The sequence below is a fragment of the Mauremys reevesii genome, linkage group 14, assembly GCF_016161935.1.
Source record: "Mauremys reevesii isolate NIE-2019 linkage group 14, ASM1616193v1, whole genome shotgun sequence".
Classification (NCBI taxonomy): domain Eukaryota; kingdom Metazoa; phylum Chordata; order Testudines; family Geoemydidae; genus Mauremys; species Mauremys reevesii.
The window spans coordinates 13,565,368-13,592,948 of NC_052636.1; the positions used below are offsets into that span (position 1 = coordinate 13,565,368).

Below are 27,581 nucleotides of genomic sequence, written 5' to 3' on the forward strand. Positions count from 1 at the left end.
AGCCCCCCAGCGCTCCAGCCCCGCCCCTGCTCCCAGCCCAGCTCCAGCCCCGCCCCAGCGCTCCAGCCCCGCCCCTGCCTCGCTGCTCCAGCCCCGCCCCCAGCGCTCCTGCCCCGCGACGCTCCAGCCCCCCCCCTGCCTCGCCCCCAGCCCCGCCCCCAGCGTTCCAGCCCCGCCCCCTGCGCTCCCAGCCCCCGCCCCAGCGCTCCAGCCCCGCCCCCTTCCACACCGCCCGGCCCCGCCCCTGCCTCGCCGCGCTCCAGCCCCGCCCCCAGCGCTCCAGCCCCGCCCCCTGCCTCGCCGCGCTCCAGCCCCGCCCCCAGCGCTCCAGCCTCGCTGCGCGCCAGCCCCGCCCCCAGGACTCCAGCCCCGCCTCCTTCCCTCACACCGCCCGGCCCCGCCCCGCCCCGCCGACTCCCCGCCGCCTGCCCCGCGCGCGCCCCACCGCCCCACCGGCCACCTGGGCGCGAGGCGGCCGCCGCCATCTTGGTGCGGGGCACGGGCCGGCGCGCCGGGCGGAAGCGGAAGCGGCGGCGCGCGGGGCGGAAGGGAAGAAGCCGGCGGGGCGGGGCGAGCGGCGGCGGAGCAGCCGGGGCCGAGGTGCGAGGGGGCTGGGGCCGGAGCTGGGGAGGGGCTGGAGCTGGGGGTGGTTGGGGAGGGCCGGAGTTGGGGTGGTTGGGGGGCAGGAATCATTGGGCTGAACCTGTCCTTTGGGAGGGGCTGGCGGTGGTTTGGGGTGGGGCAGGGGGCGGGTTGGGGCTGCTGGGGGTGGGGGCAGGTGATTTGGGAGTGAAAGGTGGCGGGTGGGGCAGAGGTGGTTTGGGGAGGGGCAGAGTTGGGGTGGTTTGGGGAGGGGCTGGGGTGGTTGGGGAAGGAGGTTGGGGGTAAGGGGGTGGTTTGGGGCAGGGGCAGAGTTGGGGCGGTTGGGGAAGGGGAAGGGCTGGGGGTGGTTTGGGGAGAGACAGAGTTGGGGAAGGAGGTGGTTGGGGGCAGGGGCAGAGTTGGGGCAGTTGGGGAAGGGGAGGGGCTGGGGGTGGTTTGGGGAGGGGCAGAGTTGGGGAAGGAGGTGGTTGGGGAGGGGCAGAGTTGGGGCGGTTGGGGGACGGGGGTTGGGTTGGGGCTGTTGGGGGACGGGCAGGGGGTTGGTTATATGGAAGGTGGGGCCTCGGGGGGGGGCTGGGAGAGACCGTGGGGCTCCATGTGGGGGGCTTGAGAGGGGCGGGAAAGGGAGAAAAGCAGAAGGAAATTAATGAGCCCAGTAACTAAGGTCTCTGCTCCCCACCCTTGTTTGCCCTTCTCTCCCCTGTGCCCTGCCCCTTGGTTGCCCGTCCCCCCCACGCCCTGCCCCCCGCCCGTCCCCACAGATGACGGTGCACAACCTGTACCTCTTCGACCGCAACGGGATCTGCCTGCACTACAGCGAGTGGCACCGCAAGAAACAGGCCGGCATCTCCAAGGAGGAGGTGAGACCCCCCCCACACACACACCTCGGCCTGGGGGGCTGTGCCCGTGGGGCGCCAGGAGAGACACGGGGGGGGGGGGCCCTTAGCTAGCCCTGGCGGCGGCCGCCCCAGTGCGGGGGGCGGCGCACATCCTGCCGCTCACCCCAGCCCTGTTGTGGCGAGGGGGGGGGCTCTCACACTGCCCTCTCTCTCGCTGCCCCCCCCCAGGAGTTCAAACTCATGTACGGCATGCTCTTCTCCATGCGCTCCTTCGTCGGCAAGATGAGCCCCGTCGACATGTATCCTTCTGCCCTGCGGGGGGCTCCGCTGGGGGGCGGGGGCTGTGCAGGGCTGGGGGGGGCCCAGCAGGGGGCTGGCAGGGGCTGTGTAGGGTCTGGGGGTCTCAGTCCATGTGCTGGGTTGGGGTCCCAGCAGGGGCTGTGTAGGATCTGGGGGTCTCTGTCCATGCGATGGGCTGGGGTCCCAGCAGGGGCTGTGTAGGACTTGGGGTCTCGCTCCATGTGCTGGGTTGGGGTCCCAGCAGGGGCTGTGTAGGGTCTGGGGGTCTCGCTCCATGTGCTGGCCTGGGGTCCCAGCCGGGGCTGTGTAGGATCTGGGGGGGTCTCGCTCCATGTGCTGGGTTGGGGAGGTCCCAGCAGGGGGCTGTGTAGGATCTGGGGGTCTCTGTCCATGTGCTGGCCTGGGGGTCTAGGGGTCTCGGTCCATGTGTTGGGTTGGGGTCCCAGCAGGGCTGTGTAGGATCTGGGGGTCTCGCTCCATGTGCTGGGGTGGGGGGTCCCAGCAGGGGGCTGTGTAGGATCTGGGGGGGTCTCGCTCCATGTGCTGGGTTGGGGGGGTCCCAGCAGGGGCTGTGTAGGATCTGGGGGGTCTCGGTCCATGTGCTGGGTTGGGGGGTCCCAGCAGGGGCTGTGTAGGATCTGGGGGGTCTCGGTCCATGTGCTGGGTTGGGGGGTCCCAGCAGGGGCTGTGTAGGATCAGGGGGGTCTCGGTCCATGTGCTGGGTTGGGGGGGTCCCAGCCGGGGGCTGTGTAGGATCTGGGGGGTCTCGGTCCATTTGCTGGGTTGGGGGGGTCCCAGCCGGGGGCTGTGTAGGATCTGGGGGGTCTCTGTCCATGTGCTGGCCTGGGGGGTCCCAGCAGGGGGCTGTGTAGGATCTGGGGGGGTCTCGGTCCATGTGCTGGCCTGGGGGGTCCCAGCAGGGGCTGTGTAGGATCTGGGGGTCTCGGTCCATGTGCTGGCCTGGGGGGTCCCAGCAGGGGGCTGTGTAGGATCTGGGGGTCTCGGTCCATGTGCTGGGTTGGGAGTCCAGCAGGGGCTGTGTAGGATCTGGGGGTCTCGGTCCCTGTGCTGGGTTGGGGGGTCCCAGCAGGGGCTGTGTAGGACCTGGGGGGTCTCTGTCCATGTGCTGGCCTGGGGGTCTAGGGGGGTCTCGGGCCATGTGTTGGGTTGGGGGGTCCCAGCAGGGGCTGTGTAGGATCTGGGGGGTCTCGGTCCATGTGATGGGTTGGGGGGTCCCAGCAGGGGCTGTGTAGGATCTGGGGGGTCTCTGTCCATGCGATGGGCTGGGGGTCCCAGCAGGGGGCTGTGTAGGATCTGGGGGGTCTCTGTCCATGCAATGGGCTGGGGGGTCCCAGCCGGGGGCTGTGTAGGGTCGGGGGCGTCTCAGTCCAGGCGATGGGCTGGGTGGGGTGGGGGAGGTTCTCGATCCACGTGCCGGGCTGGGGGACCGAGCTGGGGGTGGGTGGGGAGTTTTGGGGGGGTCTCTCCGGGGGGGGGCCGGCCCCCCTCACACTCCTTAGCCGCGCGGGGCAGGAAGGACGGGTTCCTGGCCTTCCAGACCAGCAAGTACAAGCTCCATTACTACGAGACGCCCAGCGGCCTGAAGGTCGTCATGAACACGGACCTGGGCGTGGGGAACATCCGGGACGTGCTCCACCAGATCTACAGCAACGTGAGTCTGGGGCCGGCCCCACGGCCGGGGGGCCAGGACTCCTGGGTTCTCTCCCAGACCCTGGGCCCTAGGAGTGGGGTGGAGGTTAGAGCAGGGGGCTGGGAGCCAGGACTCCTGGGTTCTCTCCCCGGCTCTGGGAGGGGAGTGGGGGGTGGTGGGTTAGAGCAGGGGGGGCTGGGAGCCAGGACTCCTGGGTTCTCTCCCAGGCCCTGGGAGGGGAGTGGGGGCTGGTGCTCAGAGCAGGGCGGGCTGGGAGCCAGGACTCCTGGGTTCTCTCCCCGGCTCTGGGAGGGGAGTGGGGGCTGCTGGGTTAGAGCAGAGGAGCTGGGATCCAGGACTCCTGGGTTCTCTCCCCGGCTCTGGGAGGGGAGTGGGGGCTGGTGGGTTAGAGCAGGTGGGCTGGGAGCCAGGACTCCTGGGTTCTCTCCCTGGCTCTGGGAGGGGAGTGGGGGCTGGTGGTTAGAGCAGGGGGGGCTGGGAGCCAGGACTCCTGGGTTCTCTCCCCGGCTCTGGGAGGGGAGTGGGGGCTGGTGGGTTAGAGCAGAAACCAGGACTCCTGGGTTCTCTTCCCTCCCCCCCACCCCACAGATCTACGTGGAGTTCGTGGTGAAGAACCCGCTGTGCAGCCTGAGCGAACCCATCCAGAGCGAGCTCTTCCGCGCCAAGCTGGACGGCTTCATCCGCGGCCTCCCCTTCTTCTCGGCCCGGGCCGGCTGAGCGCCCCCCCGGCCCCCCAGCTGGCCCCCGCCGCGCTGCCCCCCAGCCCTCCGGACACGACACGGGGCTGCCCCCGGCTCACCCCCACCCTCCCCCTTTGCAGATCAGACGGGCTGGCCCGCCGGGTGAGCCCACGTCCACAATTCCCTGCAGGCTGGGGCACCCCCCTACCCACCCAGGGGTCCAGCTGGGGGGGGCTTGCTCAGTCTGGGAGGGGAATGGGGGCTGGTGGGTTAGAGCGGGGCGGGGCTGGGAGCCAGGACTCCTGGGTTCTCTCCCCGGCTCTGGGAGGGGAGTGGGATCTAGGGGGTTAGAGCAGGGGGGCTGGGAGCCAGGACTCCTGGGTTCTCTCCCCGGCTCTGGGAGGGGAGCAGGGCCTGGTGGTTAGAGCAGGAGCTCAAGAGGGAGGTTCCTGACTTTCATCCTCCGCTGCCCTAGGCCCCAATCCCCGTTCAGCCATAGGAATAGAACCCAGGAGTCCTGGCTCCCTGCCCCCCCTGCTCCAACCCACCAACCCCCACTCCCCTCCCAGAGCCGGGGAGAGAACCCAGGAGTCCTGGCACCCAGCCCCTGCTCTAACCACCAGCCCACTCCTCCCAGAGCCGGGGAGAGAACCCAGGAGTCCTGGCGCCCAGCCCCCCCTCCTCCAACCCACCACCCCCCACTCCCCTCCCAGAGCCGGGGAGAGAACCCAGGAGTCCTGGCTCCCAGCCCCCCCTGCTCCAACCCACCAACCTCCACGCCCCTCCCAGAGCCGGGGAGAGAACCCAGGAGTCCTGGCTCCCAGCCCCCCCCTGCTCTAACCCACCAGCCCCCACTCCCCTCCCAGAGCCGGGGAGAGAACCCAGGAGTCCTGGCCCCCAGCCCTTTGCCAAGGGGGGAGTGGCATTAGTGGGCACGTTCAGACCTTCCATGAGCTGGGCGGGCGCTGAGGTTGTCCCGGGCAGATCCCAGCTCCATGGTGGAGGCTCCTCGGTGAATTAAAGTGTTTGTCTCCCATTCCAGCAGCCTTCCCTTCGGTGCCGGCGCCTCGGGGCCCCCGGGGGGCAGCCGTGGGGCAGAGGGCACCAGCTCGTGTCTGGCAATGGGGCGACCCGCTGCTGCTGGACAGACAGGGGTCGGCACAGGCAGCAAGTGTCTTGCCGTGTGCCCACCCGGCCCCAGGGCGGGGACTGGCTGGCTCAGGGGGGCAGGGAATGGGGCAGGGGCCTGTCCTCTCTAGGGGGCGCCGGCTCCCACCCGGCCCCAGGGCAGGGACTGGCTGGCTCAGGGGGGCAGGGAATGGGGCAGGGGCCTGTCCCCTCTAGGGGGCGCCGGCTCCCACCCGGCCCCAGGGCAGGGACTGGCTGGCTCAGGGGGGCGGGGAATGGGGCAGGGGCCTGTCCCCTCTAGGGGGTGCTGGCTCCCACCCGGCCCCAGGGCGGGGACTGGCTGGCTCAGGGGGGCAGGGAATGGGGCGGGGGCAGGGAATGGGGCAGGGGCACGCTGGGGAGCGTCTGCCAGAGATAATTCCCCTAATCCCCTGCCGGGACGCTCCGGTACCAGCACCGGGGCAGGGCTGTGGCTGGTTCCCGTGTGTGCGGAACCCAGGGGTCCTGGCTCCCTGCCCCCCTCCCAGAGCTGGGGGCAGAATTGGGGGGGTGCCCCTGTACGCGGGCTGGGAGGGCGGCCGTGGTTCCGTGTGGGGCCCCCTCACGGCTTCCCCGGGGCGGCTGCTGCGGCCGGAGCGTCCCGCTGGCGAGGGAGCAAGTGGGGAGCTGCTGGAGGGAGGCCCCCGGCTGCCTGCCATGATGGGGGGCTCACAAGCCGTGGCCCAGACCCCCAGGTGGCAGCTGCAGCTGCCCCAAAGCTGGCGTAACCCTTCCCCCCACCACCCCTCACGGGGTAGCAATGCAAAACACAGGGAAACTGAGTCTGAGTGGGATCTAGTGGTCAGGGCAGGGGGGCTGGGAGCCAGGACTCCTGGGTTCTCTCCCTGGCTCTGGGAGGGGAGTGGTGGCTGGTGGGTTACATCAGTGGGGGCTGGGAGCCAGGACTCCTGGGTTCTCTCCCCCTGGCTCTGGGAGGGGAGTGGGGGCTGGTGGGTTAGAGCAGGGGGGGTTGGGAGCCAGGACTCCTGGGTTCTCTCCCTGGCTCTGGGAGGGGAGTAGGGGCTGGTGGGTTAGAGCAGGGGGGGCTGGGAGCCAGGACTCCTGGGTCCCCTCCCCGGCTCTGTGGGCTCCATGGCCGCTCTCCAGAGGGCCCCCAGTGCGAGCGGATTGGCGCCGCCGTGGGGCGGGGGCGCCCAGTGCCAGGTGGCGCGTTGGGCATTTGCACGATGCTGGTGGTTTAATTCCCTGGCAGCCCCAAATACCGGGATCTGAGCAGCCGTCAGCAGCTGGGCCGGCTGCATTAACCCTTCGGGGGCCGCGGGTCAGCCCGCCCCTGGCATGGGACCCGCTCCCGGGAGCTGGGCTCAGCCAGGCTGGCACCCCGTGGGCATAGCAGGGGATGAGACCTGGGTACCCTGCTCCCCCGTAATGTCCTCCCAGGCCCTAAGAAACCGCCTGTCCTGTCACTCCTCTGCCAGAGCTGGGGAGAGAACCCAGGAGTCCTGGCTCCCAACCCCCACTCCCCTCCCAGAGCTGGGGAGAGAACCCAGGAGTCGTGGCTCTCAGCCCCCCCTGCTCTAACCCACCAGCCCCCACTCCCCTCCCAGAGCTGGGGAGAGAACCCAGGCGTCCCGGCTCCCAGTCCCCCCTGCTCTGACCCCCCACTCCCCTCCCAGAGCCCGGGAGAGAACCCAGGAGTCCGGGCTCCCAGTCCCCTGCTGTAACCCACCAGCCCCACTCCTCCCAGAGCCGGGAGAGAACCCAGGAGTCCTGGCTCCCAGTTCCCCGCTCTGACCCACCAGCCCCCACTCCGCTCCCAGAGCTGGGGAGTGAACCCAGGAGTCCTGGCTCCCAGCCCCTCCTGCTGTAACCACTAGACCCCACTCCTCTCCCAGAGCCGGGGAGAGACCCCAGGAGTCCTGGCTCCCAGCCCCTCCTGCTCTAACCACTAGACCCCACTCCCCTCCCAGAGCCAGGGAGAGAACCCAGGAGTCCTGGCTCCCAGCCCCTCCTGCTCTAACCACCACCCCTACTCCTCCCAGAGCCGGGAGAGAACCCAGGAGTCCTGGCTCCCAGCCCCCTGCTCTGACCCACCAGCCCCCACTCCCCTCCCAGAGCCGGGGAGAGAACCCAGGAGTCCTGGCTCCCAGCCCCCTGCTCTGACCCACCAGCCCCCACTCCTCCCAGAGCTGGGATAGAACCCAGGAGTCCTGGCTCCCAGCCCCCTGCTCTAACCACCACCCCCACTCCTCCCAGAGCCGGGAGAGAACCCAGGAGTCCTGGCTCCCAGCCCCTGCTCTAACCCACCAGTCCCCACTCCTCCCAGAGCCAGGAGAGAACCCAGGAGTCCTGGCTCCCTGCCCCCTGATCTAACCACCAGGCCCCACTCCCCTCCCAGAGCCTGGGTGAGAACCCAGGAGTCCTGGCTCCCAGCCCCTGCTCTAACCCACCAGCCCCCACTCCCTTCCCAGACACCACAGGGCGATCCAGCCCCCCACGCACACTGTGTAAGTGCCCTTTCCCCTCCCCGGGAGATGCCCCTTCTCCCCCCCCACCCCACTCCCGGCTCTAAGCCAACCCCGGCTGCCGGCCTCCTGTTCCCTTAAGCAGCTTAGCTAATCTGGTCACTCCGGGCAGCTGCTGTCATGGTGATATGGGGGGGGGGCTGTGCTTAGAAAAGGAGGGGGTCTGCCTACATGGGGAGTCTCCCCCTTCCTAGTGTCCCTGGGTCTGAGCCCCCCTCCAAAAAATCACCGACCTGTGAAAATGAGGAACCCCTCGTGAAAAATCATTGGTCTTGTGAAAATCTCAGGCCTCTTGTGAGACGCAGGGACTGCGTGTGAAAAATCCTTGTGAAAATCTCTGGCCTCTTGCGAGATTCAGGGACCACTCGTGAAAACCACCGGCCTCTTGTGACAAGCTCCGGGTTCTTGTGAGAATCAGTGACCCCTTGTGAAAATCATGGGCCTCCTGTGACAATCCGGGACTCCTCGTGGAAAAATCCTCAGTCTCTTGTGAAAATCTCAGGCCTCTTACGAGAATCACATCTTTCTGCTGAGACGCAGGGACCGCTCGTGAAAACCACAGGCCTCTTGGGAAAATATCCAGGCTCTTGTGAGAACCAGGCCTTGTGAGAACACGGCTGGTGAGAACCCACTGCCTGTGGGAAGGGCGCTGTGGTCCCTGTCCGTCCGTGCCCCCTACATTGGGGGCAGGGTGGGTGGTTACAGATTTACCCAGGCTGGGAGAGGGGCATCGGGCAGACCAGTTCACATGCCGGGGGTGGGCAGCAATTGGGGGCACGGGGTGGGGAGGGACAGTGCCTGTGGAATAGGTGGGGAGAGGAGATCACTCTGCCAGGGGTCCCCCTGCTGTGGGGGTTCACCAAGGGAGTGGCTCGCCAGGGGGGCATAAGGCAGGGGGTAAGTGCCCCGGGGGGGGGCACGGTTAATGAGCTACAGAAAGGGGGCGCAAGGAGAGGGGACGGGGGAGGGGGCAGATGGCGGGAGGGGGGAGAGGGACCCAGCATGGCAGCTGCCCAGCACCTGGCTAAGCCGGCTCCACGTGGCTCCAGGGGGAGGGGACTGTCCCGGCGCCGGGAGCGCGGGGCGCACGGAGGAGAAGGCGCACGGAGGAGAAGGCGCACCGAGATCAGGGCGCACGGGGGACAAGGCGCAGGGCGCACGGAGGAGAAGGCGCACCGAGATCAGGGCGCACGGGGCACAAGGCGCAGGGCGCACGGAGGAGAGGGCGCACCGAGATCAGGGCGCACGGAGGAGAAGGCGCACCGAGATCAGGGCGCACGGGGCGCAGGGCGCACGGAGGAGAAGGCGCACCGAGATCAGGGCGCGCAGGGCGCACGGAGGAGAAGGCGCACGGGGCGCAGGGCGCACGGAGGGGAAGGCGCACCCAGACCAGGGCGCACCGAGATCAAGGCGCAGGGCGCACCGAGGCCATGTTCGCCAGCTCCTCGCGGGGGGCCCCGGGCCCGGCGGGGCGCGGCGCGGCGGGGGCCAAGCTGAGCGTGGACGAGCTGTACGGGCTCCCGACCGCCAAGAAGGGCAAAGGCGGCGGGCGGGGCGAGGGCGGGCGGCGGCGCAGCAGCCAGGGGAGCGCGGCGGCCCGGGACCCGGCTCTCACCCCGGCCCAGCTGCTGGAGGCGGCGCGGCGGCTGCTGGAGCGCAGGCGGCTGGAGAGCTACCTGCTGGAGGCGGGGCTGCCGGCCGACGAGCTGCAGAGCGCCCGCACCCCCATGGGCTACAGGTAGGGGGCGCCGCCGGGGGGGGCAGCGGGGAGGGGGGTCCTGGTAGGGGAGCCCCAGAGCAGGTTGCGGGCGCGGGGTGCCTGGGAGAGGTGCCAGCGCAGGGCACCGGGGGAGGTGCCTGTGCAGGGTACAGGGGGAGGTGCCAGCGCAGGGGACACGGCGGGGGAGGTGCCAGCACAGGAGGCACGGGGGGGAGGTGCCAGCACAGGGCACAGGGGACACGGGGGTAGGGAGATACCAGCACAGGAAACAGGAGGCACCGGGGGGAGGTGCCAGCGCAGGGCACAGGGGGCACTGTGGGGAGGTACCAGTGCAGGTCACACGGGGCACTGGGGGATGTGCCAGTGCAGGGCACAGGGGGCACCGAGGGGAGGTGCCAGGGCAGGGTACAGGGGACACTGGGGGGAGGTGCCAGTGCAGGGCACAGGGGGCACCGAGGGGAGGTGCCAGCGCAGGGCACGGGGCACTGTGGGGAGGTACCAGTGCAGGGCACAGGGGGCACTGTGGGGAGGTGCCAGTGCAGGGCACAGGGGGCACCGGGGGAGGTGCCAGTGCAGGGCACAGGGGGCACCGGGGGGAGGTGCCAGTGCAGGGCACAGGGGGCACTGTGGGGAGGTACCAGTGCAGGGCACAGGGGGCACCGAGGGGAGGTGCCAGTGCAGGGCACAGGGGGCACCGGGGGGAGGTCCCAGTGCAGGGCCCAGGGGGCACGGTGGGCCGGTACCAGTGCAGGGCACAGGGGCACCAGGGGAGGTGCCAGTGCAGGGCACAGGGGCACCAGGGAGGTGCCCGTGCTGGGCACAGGGGGCACCGGGGGGAGGTGCCAGTGCAGGGCACAGGGGGCACTGTGGGGAGGTACCAGTGCAGGGCACAGGGGGCACCGAGGGGAGGTGCCAGCGCAGGGTACAGGGGACACTGGGGGGAGGTCCCAGTGCAGGGCACTGGAGGCACCGGGAGGGAGATGCTAGTCCAGGGCACAGGAGGCACCGGGGGGAGGTCCCAGCGCAGGGTACCTGGGGTATGGGGGGGAAGTGCCAGCGCAGGGGCATCGGGGGAGGTACCAGTGCAGGGACAGGGGACAGGGGAGGTGCCAGCACAGGGCACAGGGGAGGTACCAGCACAGAAAACAGGGGGCACCAGGGGGAGGTGCCAGGGCAGGGCACTGGGGGATGTGCCAGCGCAGGGCACAGGGGGCACCGTAGGGAGGTACCAGCGCAGGGCACAGGGGGCACCAGGGGGAGGTGCCAGGGCAGGGCACAGGGGGCACCAGTGGGAGGTGCCAGGGCAGGGTACAGGGGGAACCAGGGGAGGTGCCAGGGCAGGTTACAGGGGCACAGGGGGATGTGCCAGCGCAGGGCACTGGGGGGAGGTGCCAGCGCAGGGCACTGGGGGCACCGGACGGAGGTACCAGCGCAGGGCACAGGGGGCACCAGGGGGAGGTGCCAGGGCAGGGCACAGGGGGCACTGGGGGAGGTGCCAGGGCAGGGTACAGGGGGCACCAGGGGGAGGTGCCAGGGCAGGGTACAGGGGGCACAGGGGGAGGTGCCAGGGCAGGGCACAGGGGAGACCAGGGGAGGTGCCAGGGCAGGGCACAGGGGGCACCAGGGGGAGGTGCCAGGGCAGGGCACAGGGGGGACCAGGGGGAGGTGCCAGGGCAGGGCACAGGGGGCACCAGGGGAGGTGCCAGGGCAGGGCACAGGGGGCCCAGGGGGAGGTGCCAGGGCAGGGTACAGGGGGGGACCGGTGATAGGTAGCCAAGCAGGGTTTAGGGGGCACCCTGCAGCTCCCCCACCCAGTCTCTCCATGCTGGGGGTCTGTGCACCCCCCATTCCCTCTCCCCCCCATACCTGGACCCCCATTTTTCAGGCTACACGGTCCCGGTAGCGCCCCCTGGGGGCAGCTGTGATCCTCATCGAGGCCCCCCCAAAAGCCATGCTGGGTGGCTCTATGCAAATGAGGCTTCCCTATGCAAAGGAGCTGGGCTGATTTGCATAAGGTGGCACCACCAGGGAAGGAGCAACATCTCCACAGGCCTCTGGCCTGAGCTCCCCCCATGCAAGCGGACGGCTCCCTCACCATGGCAACCAGATTCGGGGGGGGGGGGTTGGGGAGCCGTGACCGGCACGTTCCCAGTGGCCGCCAGTGAACCAATGAGGGACCTCCAGGTCTTTCTCCTGCATATGCCCCGATGGGGGGCAAAGTCCTGGCATTCATGATGTCCATTTCACCTTAACTCTGCCCCTCCGTTTCACCTTAACTCTGCCCCCTTCCTATGCATTTGGCCACAGCCCCGGGTCAGCTGCGTTTGTGGCTCTAGAACCCCGGCACAGACCCCTTTCCCATGAGCTGGGGAGGGAGTTGGTCACAGTAGAAGGTTGTTATCCCCTGGGCAGACCCCAGCCCTGCAGCAGATGCCCAGGAGCGGGCTATGGGTTGGTGAGATGTCAGGAATCTGGATGAGTGGATTCTTAGCCTCTGCTCTGGGAGGGGAGTGGGGCTGGTGGTTAGAGCAGGGGGGGCTGGGAGCCAGGACTCCTGGGTTCTCTCCCCAGCTCTGGGAGGGGAGTGGGGGCTAGTGGTTAGAGCGGGGGGGCTGGGAACCAGGACTCCTGGGTTCTCTCCCTGGCTCTGGGCAGGGAGTGGGGGCTAGTGGTTAGAGCAGGGGGGCTGGGAGCCAGGACTCCTGGGTTCTCTCCCCGGCTCTGGGAGGGGAGTGGGGGCTAGTGGTTAGAGCGGGGTGGGTTGGGAGCCAGGACTCCTGGGTTCTCTCCCCAGCTCTGGGAGGGGAGTGGGGGCTGGTGGGTTAGAGCAGGGGGGCTGGGAGCCAGGACTCCTGGGTTCTCTCCCTGGCTCTGGGCAGGGAGTGGGGGCTGGTGGGTTAGAGCAGGGGGGCCGGGAGCCAGGACTCCTGGGTTCTCTCCCCGGCTCTGGGAGGGGAGTGGGGCCTAGTGGGTGTGCAGGGGCTGGGAGTCAGGGGGAGCACCCTTGCTGGTCAGTGCTGTGTGAGACCCCATGTGCCCCCAACACACACACACACACACACACGCTAATCCCTCGCAATCTGTCCCTGGGCTGAGCCGAGATGAGTGTGGCCCTGCCAGCTGGTGCCCTCTGCTTCCTGCCACGCAGCCTAATCAGGGGAGACAGATCCTGGCACCGCCACCCCCCCCCCAGCTGGCAGGGCCAACCCCCCACCTCCCAGCTGTGCCCATCATCCCCCAGAGGTAGCTGTGACCACCCACCAAAACAGCTCCCATTCGGCTGGGAGCCAGGTTCTCTCCCCCGCTCTGGGAGGAGAGTGGGGGCTGGTGGGTCAGAGCAGGGGGTGCTGGGAGCCAGGACTCCTGGGTTCTCTCCCCGGCTCTGGGAGGGGAGTGGGGGCTGGTGGGTCAGAGCAGGGGGCTGGGGCCAGGACTCTGGGGGTCTCTCCTGGTGGGTGGAGAGGAGTGGGGTCTGGTGGTTGGGAGCGCTCGGGGGCTGGGAGCCAGGACTCCTGAGTTCTCTCCCGGCTCTGGGAGGAGGGAGTGGGGCTGGTGGGTTAGAGCAGGGGGGGGCTGGGAGCCAGGACTCCTGGGTTCTCTCCCCGGCTCTGGGAGGGGAGTGGGGGCTGGTGGGTCAGAGCAGGGGGGGCTGGAAGCCAGGACTCCTGGGTTCTCTCCCTGGTGTTGGGAGCGGAGGGAGTGGGCGGGGGGGTTAGAGCCTTTTCCCATTAATGGGAAACTGGCGCCACCATGTGGCTGTAGGAGCAACTGCAGCCCATGTGCTGCGGGGTGGGAAGGCAGCCCCGGCTGCTCTAAGGCCCAGACCTGGACTGAGATTTCGGGGTGTCCCCGCCACTCCCCAGCAACGTGCTGTCCTCTGGGGGGGAACATGCAGCCCTGCCCCCAAACCCTGTATCCAACAGGGACCCCCTGTGACAGCCCTCCCCCCCCGCTCTAACCCACCAGCCCCCACTCCCCTCCCAGAGCCAGGGGGAGAACCCAAGAGTCCTGGCTCCCAGCCCCCCCTGCTCCGACCCACCAGCCCCCACTCCCCTCCCAGAGCCAGGGAGAGAACCCAGGAGTCCTGGCTCCCAGCCCCCCCTGCTCCGACCCACCAGCCCCCACTCCCCTCCCAGAGCCCGGGAGAGAACCCAGGAGTCCTGGCTCCCATCCCACTCGACCTCACCACTTACATCCATCCCCTCCTCTCCCCCAATATCTGAGGGGGGGGTCCTGATGTGTGGGGGCTGCCTTGTCGGTACCTCTCAGCGGCGCTGCCCCCCACGCTCAGCAGGGGGAGCACAGAGCTCGCTTCTCCCGGCCCCTTGCATTTGAGGGGGGGGGCGGTTCTGGGTTTCCCGCCCCCCCCCCTCATCCAGTGCCCATTCATCACCCCCCGTAATTCTTATACTTTATCTCAGAAACTCTAGGGTGGACCCAGGCGTCCGGCTGTGGGCTGGGAGGGGACCAGTCCACCCCTCCCCCATACACATTGGAGGGGGGGGGGGACTGTCCTACATAGCAGCAGCGCCTCACACTCCCAGCGGAGGGGCACCCTGAGGTGGGGTCCCTTTAAGAGTCACTGCAGGTGTGAGCGCAGCGCCCCTCCCCCTCCAGCTTTGGGGGGTGGGGGGCTGTGATCAGACTGCAGGAAGGAGAGGGGGTGTCTGAGTTCATCCCCTTAAGAGAGAACCCAGGAGTCCTGGCTCCCAGCCCCCCCTGCTCTAACCACCAGCCCCCACTCCCCTCCCAGAGCCGGGGAGAGAACCCAGGAGTCCTGGCTCCCAGCCCCCCCTGCTCTAACCACCAGCCCCCACTCCCCTCCCAGAGCTGGGATGGAACCCAGGAGTCCTGGCTCCCAGCCCCCCCCAGCTCTAACCCCCCGCCCCCACTCCCCTCCCCGAGCCGGGGAGAGAACCCAGGAGTCCTGGCTCCCAGCCCCCCCTGCTCTAACCCCCCGCCCCACCCCTCCCAGAGCCGGGGAGAGAACCCAGGAGTCCTGGCTCCCAGCCCCCCCGCCCCCGCTCTAACCACCAGCCTCCACTCCCCTTCCAGAGCCGGGAAGAGAACCCAGGAGTCCTGGCTCCCAGCCCCCACTCCCCTCCCAGAGCCAGGGAGAGAACCCAGGAGTCCTGGCTCCCAGCCCCCCCTGCTCTAACCACCAGCCCCCACTCCCCTCCCAGAGCCGGGGAGAGAACCCAGGAGTCCTGGCTCCCAGCCCCTGCTCTAACCCACCAGCCCCACTCCTCCCAGAGCCAGGAGAGAACCCAGGAGTCCTGGCTCCCAGCCCCTGCTCTAACCACCAGCCCCACTCCTCCCAGAGCCGGGGAGAGAACCCAGGAGTCCTGGCTCCCCCGCCCCGCTCTAACCACCAGCCCCCACTCCCCTCCCAGAGCCGCCAATCCATCTAACTTCCCTCCCACCATCCCTTGCCCTGGACCAGTGGGCGGAGCCTGTTATGCTAATGAGGCCGAGGCTGCGCTGCACTCTGCCGCGAACCCTCCGGGACTGGGGGGGACCCTCTCTGCCCCCTCCCCGCCACTTCCCCCGCCCGCCCCCACTCGCCCCCCTTTTCCCGCCCGGCCTCGGCCCTTCCCCCACCCCAGATTCCCGGCACCCCCCTTCCGGGGACAGGAGGAGGGGGGGGGGCTGCAGTCACCCTAACGCAAAAGACCCAGGACCCCCGGGGGTCCCGGCCCCCCCCATTACGGCTGAGCCATGCAGGTCTCCATCGCCTGCACCGAGCAGAATCTGCGGAGCCGCAGCACCGAGGAGCGGCTCTGCACGGGGGGGCGCGGGGCGCCGGCCCCGGGGGGGCCGGGAAATGGGGGGCACCCGCCCCCTAAGGGGGCCCGGGGGCTGGCGGCGGCGGCGGGGCTGCGGGCCCCCGGCCAGAACCTGCCCCACATCGCGTTCCTGCTGCGGGAGTCCACGGGGCTGGCCACCGGCATGAAATACAGGTAGGGGGGCCCGGGGTTTGGGGGAGCTGGGGGGCTGGGTTAGAGGGAGTTGGGGGCGCTCATGGGGTGTAGGGGACATTGGGAAGGATAAGAAGAGTTCCTGCCTCAGTGGTGAGAAAAGTGGGGGCTGGGAGCCAGGACACCTGGGTTCTCTCCCCGGCTCTGGGAGGAGGGAGGGGGGGTCGGAACAGGGGGCGCTGGGAGCCAGGACTCCTGGGTTCTCTCCCGGCTCTGGGAGGAGTGGGGGCTGGTGGGTTAGCGCAGTGGGCGCTGGGAGCCAGGACTCCTGGGTTCTCTCCCGGCTCTGGGAGGGGCGTGGGGCCGGTGGTTAGAGCAGGGGGCGCTGGGAGCCAGGACTCCTGGGTTCTCTCCCTGGCTCTGGGAGGGGACATGGGGCTGGTGTGTTAGAGAAGGGGGGGCTGGGAGCCAGGACTCCTGGGTTCTCTCCCCGGCTCTGGGAGGGGAGTGGGGGCTGGTGTGTTATAGAAGGGGGGGCTGGGAGCCAGGACTCCTGGGTTCTCTCCCCGGCTCTGGGAGGACATGGGGCTGGTGGGTTAGAGGAGGGGGCTGGGAGCCAGGACGCCTGGGTTCTCGCCCCGGCTCGGGGCGGGGAGTGGGGGCTGGTGCGTTAGAGAAGTGGGGGCTGGGAGCCAGGACACCTGGGTTCTCTCCCCGGCTCTGGGAGGAGTGGGGGCTGGTGGGTTAGAGCAGGGGGCTGGGAGCCAGGCCTCCTGGGTTCTCTCCCCGGCTCTGGGAGGGGGGTGGGGGCTGGTGGTTAGAGCAGGGGGGCTGGGAGCCAGGACTCCTGGGTTCTCTCCCCGGCTCTGGGAGGGGAGGGGAGTGGGTTGGGCAGGGTCAGGGATTGGAGACAATTGGACTCAGTTCATTCAACTTCCAATCGCAGATACTCCAAGTCCTACCAGTTTAGTTTCCATTGGTGTGTTATTGTAGGGTCTCTGGGGGCGCTGGGGCTGCGCGTGCGGGTGGGTTATTGTAGGGCCTCTGGGTGTACAGAGAGCTGTGATGGGGTAACTGGGCTCTTTGTACCCCCTTCTCACCCCCCAGCCCAGCAGGGGCAGTTAATTCTGTCCCATTTTACCGTTTAAATGGCTTTAAAATAAGGCCCCTTCCCCCCCAGCTGTGGGTGCTACTCCCCCTTCCTAGGGTGGGGGCAGTCCTGTGGCTTCAGGATGCCTGGGTTCTCTCCCCGGCTCTGGGAGGGGAGTGGGGGCTGGTGGGTTAGAGCAGGGGGGGCTGGGAGCCAGGACTCCTGGGTTCTCTCCCCGGCTCTGGGAGGGGAGTGGGGGTGGGTGGGTTAGAGCAGGGGGGACTGGGAGCCAGGACTCCTGGGTTCTCTCCCTGGCTCTGGGAGGGGAGTAGGGGTGGGTGGGTTAGAGCAGGGGGGCTGGGAGCCAGGACTCCTGGGTTTGTTACTCCCCAGACTAGCTGTGTGATCTCTGGCATGGCCTGTGGTCAGCGCCTCAGTTTCCCCTCTCTGCTCCTGCCAGAGATGCCCGGCTCCTGTGCCAGCCGGAGCAGCCGCAGTGAGCAAGAAGTTACTATAAATAGCTCCGAAATCCAGACCGATCCCAGGTCTCCGCCCCACCGGGAATGAGCCAAAGCCGTGGGGGAGATGGGACACCGGAGAGTGTGTATCTGCCTCGTATACGGGGGCCCTTGTAAATGCGGCCACCTCTGGGGCGGGGTGGCCGGTTACTCAGGGACCTCTCGCCCGGCGCTGAGATGCGGCCACCTCTGGGGCGGGGCGGCCGGTGACCCAGGGACCCCTTGCCCGGCGCTGAGATGCGCCCACCTCTGGGGCGGGGCGGCCAGTGACCCAGGGACCTCTCGCCCGGCGCTGAGATGCGCCCACCTCTGGGGCGGGGCGGCCGGTTACCCAGGGACCCCTCGCCCGGCGCTGAGATGCACCCAGCTCTGGGGTTGGGGGGGGCTGGGGGCTGCGGTTCGGGAGTGAGGGGCACCGGGTCTCTCTGTCCTTGGGGGGGGGGCATCTGTAAACTCCCCCAATTCTGTTCTTTCTCCTGCAGAAATCTGGGGAAATCCGGGCTCCGTGTGTCCTGCCTCGGGCTTGGTGAGTTCTCGTGTCGGGGCCAGGTGGGTGGTGTGGGGAGATCCCGGTGGGTTTTGGGGGTCACTGGAAGGGCACAGACTGGGGAGGGTAGAGGGGGCTATGCCCCCCCAACCCCTACACCCTCCCCCTCTCCTGGCTCCGGCTCATATCACCAATTCTCTCCATGCAGGCACCTGGGTGACGTTTGGCTCCCAGATCTCAGACGAGGTGAGTCCTGGGTCAGCCGGGAAGCTGTGGGTCCCTGAGAGCTCCTGGGGGGCCCAGCGCAGGTGGGGGGGGCGGTGTGGACTTGTGGGTCCCCCACCTGACTCAGCTCTCTGCACCCCCAGACGGCGGAGAACGTGATGACCATCGCCTACGAGAACGGGGTCAACCTCTTCGACACGGCCGAGGTCTATGCTTCCGGCAAGTAGGTGTCCCTCCCCCGGCAGGGGAGAACCCAGGAGTCCTGGCTCTCAGCGCCCCCCCCTGCTCTAACCCATCAGCCCCCACTCCCCTCCCAGAGCCAGGGAGAGAACCCAGGAGTCCTGGCTCCCAGCCCCCCCTGCTCTGACCCACCAGCCCCCACTCCCCTCCCAGAGCCGGGGAGAGAACCCAGGAGTCCTGGCTCCCAGCCCCCCCCCTGCTCTAACCCACCAGCCCCCACTCCCCTCCCAGAGCCGGGGAGAGAACCCAGGCGTCCTGGCTCTCAGTCCCCTGCTCTAACCACCAGCCCCACTCCTCCCAGAGCCAGGAGAGAACCCAGGAGTCCTGGCTCCCAGCCCCCTGCTCTAACCACCAGCCCCACTCCTCCCAGAGCCAGGGAGAGAACCCAGGAGTCCTGGCTCCGAGGCCCCCCTGCTCTGCCCCACCAGCCCCCACTCCCCTCCCAGAGCCGGGGAGAGAACCCAGGAGTCCTGGCTCTCAGCCCCCCTGCTCTAACCCACCAGCCCCCAGTCCCCTCCCAGTGCTGGGGAGAGAACCCAGGAGTCCTGGCTCCCAGCCCCCCCTGCTCTAACCCACCAGCCCCCACTCCCCTCCCAGCGCCTGGGAGAGAACCCAGGAGTCCTGGCTCCCAGCCCCCCCTGCTCTAACCCACCAGCCCCCACTCCCCTCCCAGCGCCTGGGAGAGAACCCAGGAGTCCGGGCTAGGGAACAGTGTGCGGCTGGTGCGGGGGAGGGGAACTCCTTCTATTTCTCTTTCATCTGCTTTTTTTTCCCCCCTCTTCCCTTCAGGGCAGAAAAAACTCTGGGCAACATCCTGCGAAGCAAAGGCTGGAGGTAACCAGCCCCCCAACCTCCCTTCTGTGGGGGGCACTATGGGGCAGGGAGCAGGGTGGGGGGCTGGGCTGGGCTGGGAGTCCCCCCCCCCGTTGCCTGCCTAACCTGCCTCCCTCCCTTCCCCCAGGCGATCCAGCTACGTCGTCACCACCAAGATCTACTGGGGTGGCCAGTGAGTACCCAGAATGCCATGGGGCTGGGGGGGCGGGGAATGGGGCAGGGGCCTGTCCCCTCTAGGGGGCGCCGGCTCCCACCCGGCCCCAGGGCAGGGACTAGCTGGCTCATGGGGGCGGGGAATGGGGCAGGGGCCTGTCCCCTCTGGGGGGCGCCTGCTCCCACCCGGCCTCAGGGCAGGGACTAGCTGGCTCATGGGGGCGGGGAATGGGGCAGGGGCCTGTCCCCTCTGGGGGGCGCCGGCTCCCACCCGGCCCCGGGGCGGGGACTGGCTGGCTCAGGGGCGGGAATGGGGCAGGGGCCTGTCCTCTGGGGCGCCAGCTCCCACCCGGCCCCAGGGCGGGACTGGCTGGCTCAGGGGCGGGAATGGGGCAGGGGCCTGTCCTCTAGGGGCGCCAGCTCCCACCCGGCCCCAGGGCGGGACTGGCTGGCTCAGGGGCGGGAATGGGGCAGGGCCTGTCCTCTAGGGGCGCCAGCTCCCACCCGGCCCCAGGGCGGGACTGGCTGGCTCAGGGGCGGGAATGGGGCAGGGGCCTGTCCCCTCTAGGGGGCGCCAGCTCCCACCCGGCCCCGGGGCGGGGACTGGCTGGCTCAGGGGGGCGGGGAATGGGGCAGGGGCCTGTCCCCCCTAGGCTCTGAGGCTCCCTGTTCACCCTGGGGGCAGGCCCCTATGGGACGGCTTAGGGGACCCCCCCACCCCCAACTCTTAATCTCCCCCCCCCCCAGGGCGGAGACGGAGCGGGGCCTCTCCCGGAAGCACATCATTGAGGGTGAGATGCGGATGGGGGTCGAGCTGGGGAAGGGCAGGGTTTGGGGATGGGGAGGAGCTGAGGAGGGGGCAGCAGGAGGGGGTGGGGGCAGGATTGGGGGCCTATGGGGAGATGGAGCAGGGGATGGGGTGGGGACTAGCAAGATTCAGGGGGGCTGGGCAGGTGGGGGGGTGCTGTGGGGAGGGGGTGGTAGAATTGGGGGCTGGGCGGGTGGGGGAAGCATGGGGGGCGTCCATCCCAAGGGGGAGGAGTCTGTGGCGGGTGGCAGGATTCAGGGGGCCCGGTGGGGTGGGGGGGTCCCTGTGCCCCCCGACTGACCCCCCCATGTGCCCCCCTAGGGCTGAGGGGGTCGCTGGAGCGGCTGCAGCTGGACTACGTCGATATCGTCTTCGCCAACCGCATGGATGCCAACAGCCCCATGGAAGGTGGGTCCCGCCCCCCTGCCCCCACCCCGCCGGCTCCCTGGGAGATCTCATGGGGGGGGGGCTGTGGGGGGATGGGCCCCCCATATTCCCCCCCCTCACCTCTGTCTGCTTCCCCCCGCAGAGTATGACCCCAACTTCCGCCTACTGCTACTGGAAGGTACTGGAGAGACCCCCCCAAACCCCCATAGACCCCCATGGAAACCATCTACTGCCCCATAGATCCCCCAAACTCCTATAGACCCCTTCAGAACCTATAGAACCCTACAGGCCCAGCGTTCTGGGCTAGAGACCCCCCCTGAACTCACATTGACACCCCCAAACCCCATAGACCCCTGAAACCTTTACTACCCCATAGACCCGACCCCATAGAGCAGAGACCCCCTGAACCGCCATAGACCCCCCAAAATCCATAGACCTGGCCCCATAGGACAGAGAGGCCCCTGAATGCCCATAGAACCCCATAGACCCGGCCCCATAGAGATACCCGAAACCACATAGTTGCCCCTTAAAACCAATAGACCCTGAATGCCCCACAAACCTCCTTGCCCCCCAAATGGAACCAGCCCTGTAGGGCAGAGATCCCTGAACCCCCTAGAACTCCATTAACCACCTTTACTCTCCAAACCCCATAGACCTCCCCCATAGGGTGCACCCTCCAACTCCCCGTAGACCTCCCCATTGACCCAGTCCCTCCCCAAAGCCCCCTAGAACCCTATAGCCCCTCTGACCCCCGCCATTGACCAAGCAGTGTAGGATAGAGACCCCCATGCTGGGTCACTGTGGTGTTCACGGGACCCTACCCTATAGGTCGGGCTCTATGCGAACGTTGCAGTGCAGAGGGGTGTCTGCTCGTTTGAGAGGGGGGTGGCCATGGGGTGAACCCTGCCCGTGGACAGACAGACCCATATCCTAACAGGCCCGTGGCCGGCACGTCCCTCGGGGATGGCTCGGCCCAGGTCCCACCTCTGTCTGCTCTGACTCGGCAGTCTGGGTATGAAAAACCACCCTCAGTAGGTTTCAGAGTCAACGCCGCCGTTGAGCTAAATAGGGCCGTATCACCTCTCTCCTGGGGCCAGCTAGGAATGAATTCGTCACCATTAGCTCTCCAGAAATAACCTGGTCACTGAGATAAATTGGGCCAGGTCGCACGTCTGTCCACAGAGTGGCTGGGAAACGCTGCCATCAGTAGGGTTCAGAGTCAACAGTCCATTGAGCTAAATGGTAGCAGTGCCTGTCAGTGCCATTGAGATGTATTTGCCCATCAGTAGGGGCCAGGATTAACACGCCCGTTGGTCGTGGCCCTGCCGGAGGGAGGACCGGCCATCAGTAGGGTTCAGAGTCAACAGTCCATTGAGCTAAATGGTAGCAGTGCCTGTCAGTGCCACTGAGATGTATTTGCCCATCAGTAGGGGCCAGGATTAACGCCCGTTGGTCGTGGCCCTGCCGGAGCTAGGAACGGCCATCAGTAGGGTTCAGAGTCAACAGTCCATTGAGCTAAATGGTAGCAGTGCCTGTCAGTGCCATTGAGATGTATTTGCCCATCAGTAGGGGCCAGGATTAACACGCCCGTTGGTCGTGGCCCGGCCGGAGCTAGGAACGGCCATCAGTAGGGTTCAGAGTCAACAGTCCATTGAGCTAAATGGTAGCAGTGCCTGTCAGTGCCATTGAGATGTATTTGCCCATCAGTAGGGGCCAGGATTAACACGCCCGTTGGTCGTGGCCCGGCCGAGCTAGGAACGGCCATCAGTAGGGTTCAGAGTCAACAGTCCATTGAGCTAAATGGTAGCAGTGCCTGTCAGTGCCATTGAGATGTATTTGCCCATCAGTAGGGGCCAGGATTAACACGCCCGTTGGTCGTGGCCCTGCCGGAGCTAGGAACGGCCATCAGTAGGGTTCAGAGTCAACAGTCCATTGAGCTAAATGGTAGCAGTGCCTGTCAGTGCCATTGAGATGTATTTGCCCATCAGTAGGGGCCAGGATTAACACGCCCGTTGGTCGTGGCCCTGCCGGAGCTAGGAACGGCCATCAGTAGGGTTCAGAGTCAACAGTCCATTGAGCTAAATGGTAGCAGTGCCTGTCAGTGCCATTGAGATGTATTTGCCCATCAGTAGGGGCCAGGATTAACACGCCCGTTGGTCGTGGCCCGGCCGGAGCTAGGAACGGCCATCAGTAGGGTTCAGAGTCAACAGTCCATTGAGCTAAATGGTAGCAGTGCCTGTCAGTGCCATTGAGCTGTATTTGCCCATCAGTAGGGGCCAGGATTAACACGCCCGTTGGTCGTGGCCCTGCCGGAGCTAGGAACGGCCATCAGTAGGGTTCAGAGTCAACAGTCCATTGAGCTAAATGGTAGCAGTGCCTGTCAGTGCCACTGAGATGTATTTGCCCATCAGTAGGGGCCAGGATTAACACGCCCGTTGGTCGTGGCCCTGCCGGAGCTAGGAACGGCCATCAGTAGGGTTCAGAGTCAACAGTCCATTGAGCTAAATGGTAGCAGTGCCTGTCAGTGCCATTGAGCTGTATTTGCCCATCAGTAGGGGCCAGGATTAACGCCCGTTGGTCGTGGCCCGGCCGGAGCTAGGAACGGCCATCAGTAGGGTTCAGAGTGAACACAGCACCCGAGTGGGGCTCAGGTCCCGCCGCTTGGAGCGGCTGGGGTCTGAAAGTGGGGCTCCCCCGGTGGGGGGGGAAGCGGGAGTCCTCGGCTGACCTGTCTCCCCTCTTTTCCCCGCCCCCCCCCCCCCGAATCCCGTGCCCAGAGATCGTGCGGGCCATGAGTTACGTCATCAACCAGGGCATGGCCATGTACTGGGGCACCTCGCGCTGGAGCGCCATGGAGATCATGGTGAGTGCCCCGCCCGCACTGGGAATTGGGGGGGGGCGGAGGGCACCCCCAGTTTTTGGGGGGTAAAGGGAGGGGACGGGGCCCCCAGGCAGTGGGAGGCTGCCAGGGAGGACAATGCCAGGAGGGAGGGGGGGATACAGGGGGGTTGTCCCCCCGGCCACACCCGTCTCACCCCCTGCCCCCCCCTTGCCCCCCAGGAGGCGTATTCGGTGGCCCGGCAGTTCAACCTCGTGCCGCCGGTGTGCGAACAGGCCGAGTACCACATGTTTCAGCGCGACAAGGTGGAATCGCAACTCCCCGAGCTCTACCACAAGATCGGTGGGTGCCCGCGCTGGGGGGAGAGGGCCCGGGGGGGCAGGGTGTTGGGGGCAGGAGCTGGGGGTGGTGGGGATCTGTGGGGTGGGTGATGGGAGCGGGGTTGTCCATGGGCCAGGGTGTTGGGGGTGGAGTGGGGATCTGTGGGGTGGGTAATGGGAGGGGGGCTGTCCATGGGGCAAGGTGTTGGGGGAAGGAGTTGGGAGCTGGGGGAGGGGATCTGTGGGGTAGGTGATGGGAGGGGAGTGTCCATGGGGCAGGGTGTTGGGGGAGGAGTGGGGAGCTGGGGGAGGGGATCTGTGGGTGGGTGATGGGAGGGGGTGTCCATGGGGCAGGGTGTTGGGGGCAGGATTTGGGAGCTGGGGTGGAGGATCTGTGGGGTGGGTGATGGGAGCGGGGGTGTCCATGGGGCAGGGTGTTGGGGGTGGAGGGGATCTGTGGGGTGGGTGATGGGAGGGGGTGTCCATGGGGCAGGGTGTTGGGGGCAGGAGTTGGGAGCTGGGGTGGAGGATCTGTGGGGTGGGTGATGGGAGCGGGGTGTCCATGGGGCAGGGTGTTGGGGCAGGAGTTGGGAGCTGGGGTGGAGGATCTGTGGGGTGGGTAATGGGAGGGGGCTGTCCATGGGGCAAGGTGTTGGGGGCAGGAGTTGGGAGCTGGGGGAGGATCTGTGGGGTAGGTGATGGGAGGAGTGTCCATGGGGCAGGGTGTTGGGGGAGGAGTGGGGAGCTGGGGGAGGATCTGTGGGGTGGGTGATGGAGGGGGTGTCCATGGGGCAGAGTGTTGGGGCAGGAGTTGGGAGCTGGGGGTGGAGGATCTGTGGGGTGGGTGATGGGAGCGGGGGTGTCCATGGGGCAGGGTGTTGGGGTGGAGGATCTGTGGGGTGGGTGATGGGAGGGGTGTCCATGGGGCAGGGTGTTGGGGGCAGGAGTTGGGAGCTGGGGGGGAGGGGATCTGTGGGGTGGGTGATGGGAGGGGGGGTGTCCATGGGGCAGGGTGTTGGGGGTGGAGGATCTGTGGGGTGGATGATGGGAGCTGGGGTGTCCTTGGGGCTGGGTGTTGGGGGGCAGGAGTTGGGAGCTGGAGGTGGAGGGGATCTGTGGGGTGGATGATGGGAGCTGGGGTGTCCATGGGGCAGGGTGTTGGGGGCAGGAGTTGGGAGCTGGGGAGGATCTGTGGGGTGGGTGATTGGAGGGGTGTCCATGGGGCAGGGTGTTGTGGGGCAGGAGTGGGGAGCTGGGGGAGGATCTGTGGGGTGGGTGATGGGAGGGGCGTCCATGGGGCAGGGTGTTGGGGAGGAGTGGGGAGCTGGGGAGGGGATCTGTGGGGTGGGTGATGGGAGGGGGTGTCCATGGGGCAGGGAGCTGGGGAGACGGGATCTGTGGGGTGGGGTCCATGAGGCAGGGTGTTGGAGGGTGCAGGGGGTAGAAGGGACCTGTGGGGCAGGGGCTGTAGGGGAGGGGATGAGGATGGGAGGATCTGTGGGGCGAAGGGGGCAGGGGCGTCGCTGGGGGCTAATCCTCTGTCATCCACCCCAGGTGTGGGGCCGTGACCTGGTCCCCCCTGGCCTGCGGCCTCATCACCGGCAAGTACGAGGAGCGGGTCCCCGAGAACTGCCGGGCCGCCATCAAGGTACGCCCCCTCCCCACGCCCTGCCCCCACGCCCTGCCCCACCCCGTGCTCCCCACGCCCTGCCGGGACCCCCACGCCCTGCCCCACCCCGCGCTCCCCAATGCCCTGCCGGGACCCCCCCACGCCCTGCCCCACCCCGCGCTCCCCCCTTGCTCCCCCCGCGCCCCGCAGGGACCCTCCCCACACGCCCTGCCCCCCACACGCTCCCGCGCCCGCCAGGACACCCCCCACACGCCCTGCCCCACCCCGCGCTCCCACGCCTGCCGGGAACCCCACGCCCTGCCCCACCCGCGCGCCCCCGCACCCTGCCGGGCCCCCACGCCCTGCCCCACAAGCTCCCCGCACCCGCCGGGACCCCACACACGCCCTGCCCCCGCGCTCCCGCGCCCTGCCGGGACCCCCACGCGCTCCCCACACCCTGCCGGGACCCCCATGCGCTCCCCCACACCCTGCCGGGACCCCACGCCCTGCCCCACCCCGTGCTCCCCATGCCCTGCCGGAACCCCACACGCACTGCCCCACCCTGCGCTCCCCACAGCCTGCCGGGACCCCACCCCTGTCCATGCCTCTGAGCCCCCAGTGCCCCTGCACCCCCATCTGGGCTCCCTCTGCCCCTCCGTCCCCTAACACTCCCCCCGGCACCGCCTGACGCCCTGTCCCCCCCCATCCCCCCCCGGCACCGCCTGACGCCCTGTGTCCCCCCCCCCCCAGGGCTACCCGTGGCGGAAGGAGAAGCTGCAGAGCGAGGACGGGCGGAAGCAACAGGCCAAGATCAAGGAGCTGCAGCCCATCGCCGAGCGTCTGGGCTGCACCGTGGCCCAGCTGGCGATCGGGGCGGGGCAGGCCCCAGGGCGGCGCTGGGGGGCAGGGAGCGCGGAGGGGGGCTCAGCAGGGGGGGCTCTCCCCCGGCAGGGGGCGGGCCCCAGGGCGGCGCTAGGGGGCGCTGTGGGGCAGGGAGCGGGGCGGGGGGGCTCAGCAGGGGCACTCTCCTGGCAGGGGCTGGCCCCAGGGCGCGCTAGGGGCGCTGTGGGGCAGGGTGGGGGGGGGGGGCTCAGCCGGGGGCGCTCTCCCCTGGCAGGGGGCTGGCCCCAGGGCGGCCCCAGGGGGCGCTGTGGGGCAGGGAGCAGGGTGGGGGGGTCAGCAGGGGGTGCTCTCCCCTGGCAGGGGGCTGGCCCCAGGGCGGTGCTAGGGGGCGCTGTGGGGCAGGGAGCGGGGTGGGGGGGCTCAGCAGGGGGCGCTCTCCCCTGGGGGGCAAGGGGGGCTGCCCCCCGGCCCTTCCCACCTCCCTGTCTCTGCCCCACAGCCTGGTGCCTGCGCTCTGAGGGCGTCAGCTCCGTCCTGCTCGGGGTGTCCAGCACCGACCAGCTGATCGAGAACCTCGGAGCCATCCAGGTGAGCGCCCCTCCCCCGCCGTGCCCCCCCGGCTCTGGGAGGGGAGGGGGGCTGGGAGCCAGGACTCCTGGGTTCTCTCCCCGGCTCTGGGAGGGGAGTGGGGGCTGGTGGGTCAGAGCAGGGGGGCTGGGAGCCAGGACTCCTGGGTTCTCTCCCGGCTCTGGGAGGGGAGTGGGGGCTGGTGGTTAGAGCAGGGGGGCTGGGAGCCAGGACTCCTGGGTTCTCTCCCTGGCTCTGGAAGGGAAGTGGGGGCTGGTGGGTCACAGCAGGGGGAGCTGGGAGCTAGGACTCCTGGGTTCTCTCCCCGGCTCTGGGAGAGGAGTGGGGGCTGGTGGTTAGAGCAGGGGGGGCTGGGAGCCAGGACTCCTGGGTTCTCTCCCCGGCTCTGGGAGGGGAGTGGGGGCTGGTGGGTTAGAGTGGGGGGGCTGGGAGCCAGGACTCCTGGGTTCTCTCCCTGGCTCTGGAAGGGGAGTGGGGGCTGGTGGGTCAGAGCGGGGGGGGCTGGGAGCCAGGACGCCTGGGTTCTCTCCCAGCAGGGGGAGGGGCGCCGGGGATCTCACCGCTCCCCTCTCGGCAGGTGCTGGCCCAGCTGACCCCGCCCGTCATTCAGGAAATCGACGCCCTCCTGGGCAACAAGCCCAATACGAAAAAAGAGTCCCGGGCGTAGGGACACGTCGGCGCCCGGGACTGTGCACGCCCTTGTCCCACCGGACTGCGTATCCCTCCGCCCGGCTCTCTGCACGGAGGAGGAGGTGCCGCTTCGCGCATGACCTAAGACCACCCCCCCGTATCCCTCCGCCCCCCACCCCGGCCGCTGCTTCGACCTATCCCCGCGGCCGGCATGAGCCAGGGGATGGGCGGGCGAGAGGCCCCGCCCACCCCGCCAGCTTTCCCGCCGGATCTCGCCCGCCGCTTCGCCTCCCCGTGGGATCCATGCTCCCGTTTTTAAAGGGACGGGCCACCGCCTCGTGCTGGGGGACGGGCGAGGGATTCACGGACGGAGCTAACGAACAAGCCGACGTGCGGGACGGGGGGCACCTGTGGCTTTCCCTGTGCAACCCCCCCCCCCCCCCGGTTGGCTTCTGTGTGGCTCTCGAACTCTGTCCCCCCCCCAGCTGGCTGGTGCCCCCTACTCGGGACTGGGGGAATTCCCTTCGGGGGAATATTTTTCTCTCCCGTCCCCCAGGACATTTTTCTTTTCTTTCTCCGCTTTCAATGAAAACACAACATCCATCATCCAGAGCCAGCTCTTCCT

At 68.3% G+C, this 27,581-nt stretch overlaps 2 protein-coding genes across 3 annotated transcripts; both read left to right on the forward strand.

Moving 5' to 3' along the window:
- The first annotated feature begins 554 nt into the window (after window positions 1–554).
- Window positions 555–4,347, forward strand: TRAPPC1 (trafficking protein particle complex subunit 1). 2 transcript variants are annotated; one of them, XM_039500078.1, is made up of 5 exons: window positions 555–600; window positions 1,365–1,463; window positions 1,671–1,741; window positions 3,339–3,414; window positions 4,003–4,347. In XM_039500078.1, exons 2-5 carry the CDS (start codon window positions 1,365–1,367, stop codon window positions 4,129–4,131), a joined length of 375 nt encoding a protein of 124 aa, XP_039356012.1. In that variant the 5' UTR covers window positions 555–600; the 3' UTR covers window positions 4,132–4,347. The 2 variants fall into 2 exon arrangements, with proteins under 2 accessions (XP_039356012.1, XP_039356011.1); XM_039500077.1 differs by having other exon boundaries at window positions 3,276–3,414; window positions 4,003–4,131.
- Window positions 4,348–15,028: 10,681 nt separating this feature from the next.
- KCNAB3 (potassium voltage-gated channel subfamily A regulatory beta subunit 3) lies at window positions 15,029–27,391 on the forward strand. Its single transcript, XM_039500080.1, has 14 exons — window positions 15,029–15,427; window positions 17,476–17,519; window positions 17,689–17,726; window positions 17,849–17,928; window positions 18,735–18,779; window positions 18,907–18,951; window positions 19,680–19,723; window positions 20,062–20,148; window positions 22,905–22,990; window positions 23,188–23,312; window positions 24,841–24,934; window positions 25,646–25,766; window positions 26,238–26,326; window positions 26,904–27,391. Exons 1-14 carry the CDS (start codon window positions 15,186–15,188, stop codon window positions 26,991–26,993), a joined length of 1,230 nt encoding a protein of 409 aa, XP_039356014.1. The 5' UTR covers window positions 15,029–15,185; the 3' UTR covers window positions 26,994–27,391.
- Window positions 27,392–27,581: the final 190 nt, after the last annotated feature.

What these genes read in the sequence shown, in the direction of transcription:
- TRAPPC1 (XM_039500077.1), top strand. Translation starts at nt 1,365, where the DNA reads ATGACGGTGCACAACCTGTACCTCTTCGACCGCAACGGGATCTGCCTG. An exon ending in CCGGCATCTCCAAGGAGGAG is followed by an intron (nt 1,464 to 1,670) that starts GTGAGACCCCCC and finishes GCCCCCCCCCAG; the next exon opens with GAGTTCAAACTCATGTACGG. An exon ending in TCCACCAGATCTACAGCAAC is followed by an intron (nt 3,415 to 4,002) that starts GTGAGTCTGGGG and finishes CCCACCCCACAG; the next exon opens with ATCTACGTGGAGTTCGTGGT.
- KCNAB3 (XM_039500080.1), top strand. Translation starts at nt 15,186, where the DNA reads ATGCAGGTCTCCATCGCCTGCACCGAGCAGAATCTGCGGAGCCGCAGC. An exon ending in TGTGTCCTGCCTCGGGCTTG is followed by an intron (nt 17,520 to 17,688) that starts GTGAGTTCTCGT and finishes CTCTCCATGCAG; the next exon opens with GCACCTGGGTGACGTTTGGC. An exon ending in GAGGTCTATGCTTCCGGCAA is followed by an intron (nt 17,929 to 18,734) that starts GTAGGTGTCCCT and finishes TCTTCCCTTCAG; the next exon opens with GGCAGAAAAAACTCTGGGCA.